This window comes from Penaeus monodon, chromosome 21, assembly GCF_015228065.2.
Source record: "Penaeus monodon isolate SGIC_2016 chromosome 21, NSTDA_Pmon_1, whole genome shotgun sequence".
Classification (NCBI taxonomy): domain Eukaryota; kingdom Metazoa; phylum Arthropoda; class Malacostraca; order Decapoda; family Penaeidae; genus Penaeus; species Penaeus monodon.
Window position 1 is genome coordinate 20,045,074 of NC_051406.1, and position 641 is coordinate 20,045,714.

Genomic DNA, 641 nt, shown 5'->3' on the forward strand with positions numbered 1-641 from the left:
GACTGGCCAATTTCATTTTTCATATCTGATTGACCACTTTTACTCCCGGTCTTGCTTTGGCCACTTTTATTCTTCATCTTGATATTGCTGATAGAAATTCATACATCATAAAATCTGAAGAAAAAGAAAAAATATAGTCAATACTGCCCTGTATAGCTAAAATTACTGTTTGCATACATTATTATCAATACAAAAATTATTATGAATAGCATGAACAGACGGTTAAATGAAATATCCATTTTACATGACTGACAACTCACGGAAATAAAATCAAAATTTTGTAATTATCCGTCCACATAGGAAAGTAACATAAATTCGTTTACAAATTCAGACTCAAAAGTCTTTACTTCATTAAAGTTCCATACCTGTGAAAATGGCGAATGTTATTAATTATCTGGAAAAATCTAACCAATGTTGTAAGTACAGGCTAAATTCTACACAGTTGTGGGACTCCACGTGTTTACACAAACAGTGAGCATTCGAGTTTCGCATTTCGAACCTGAGCAAGAACTACATGATAGAAATAAGACAATATAATTAATTTCTAAATTCATGCAGCTAAAAATAAAATAAAAAATTCTTAGAAATTAGTACACAATAATGTAAAGTCACTTTATATGCTATACTCAGTTACATACGAA

At 30.3% G+C, this 641-nt stretch overlaps 1 protein-coding gene across 1 annotated transcript in view; it reads right to left on the reverse strand.

The window, feature by feature from the left end:
- Positions 1-518, reverse strand: part of LOC119586320 (U3 small nucleolar RNA-associated protein 18 homolog) — a gene marked incomplete in the record, with an annotated part of 14,383 nt that extends 13,865 nt beyond the window's left edge. Inside the window, 2 exon segments of the mRNA XM_037935032.1 lie at positions 1-114; positions 366-518. Coding sequence (XP_037790960.1) covers positions 1-77 — 77 coding nt within the window.
- Between the last annotated feature and the right edge of the window lie 123 nt (positions 519-641).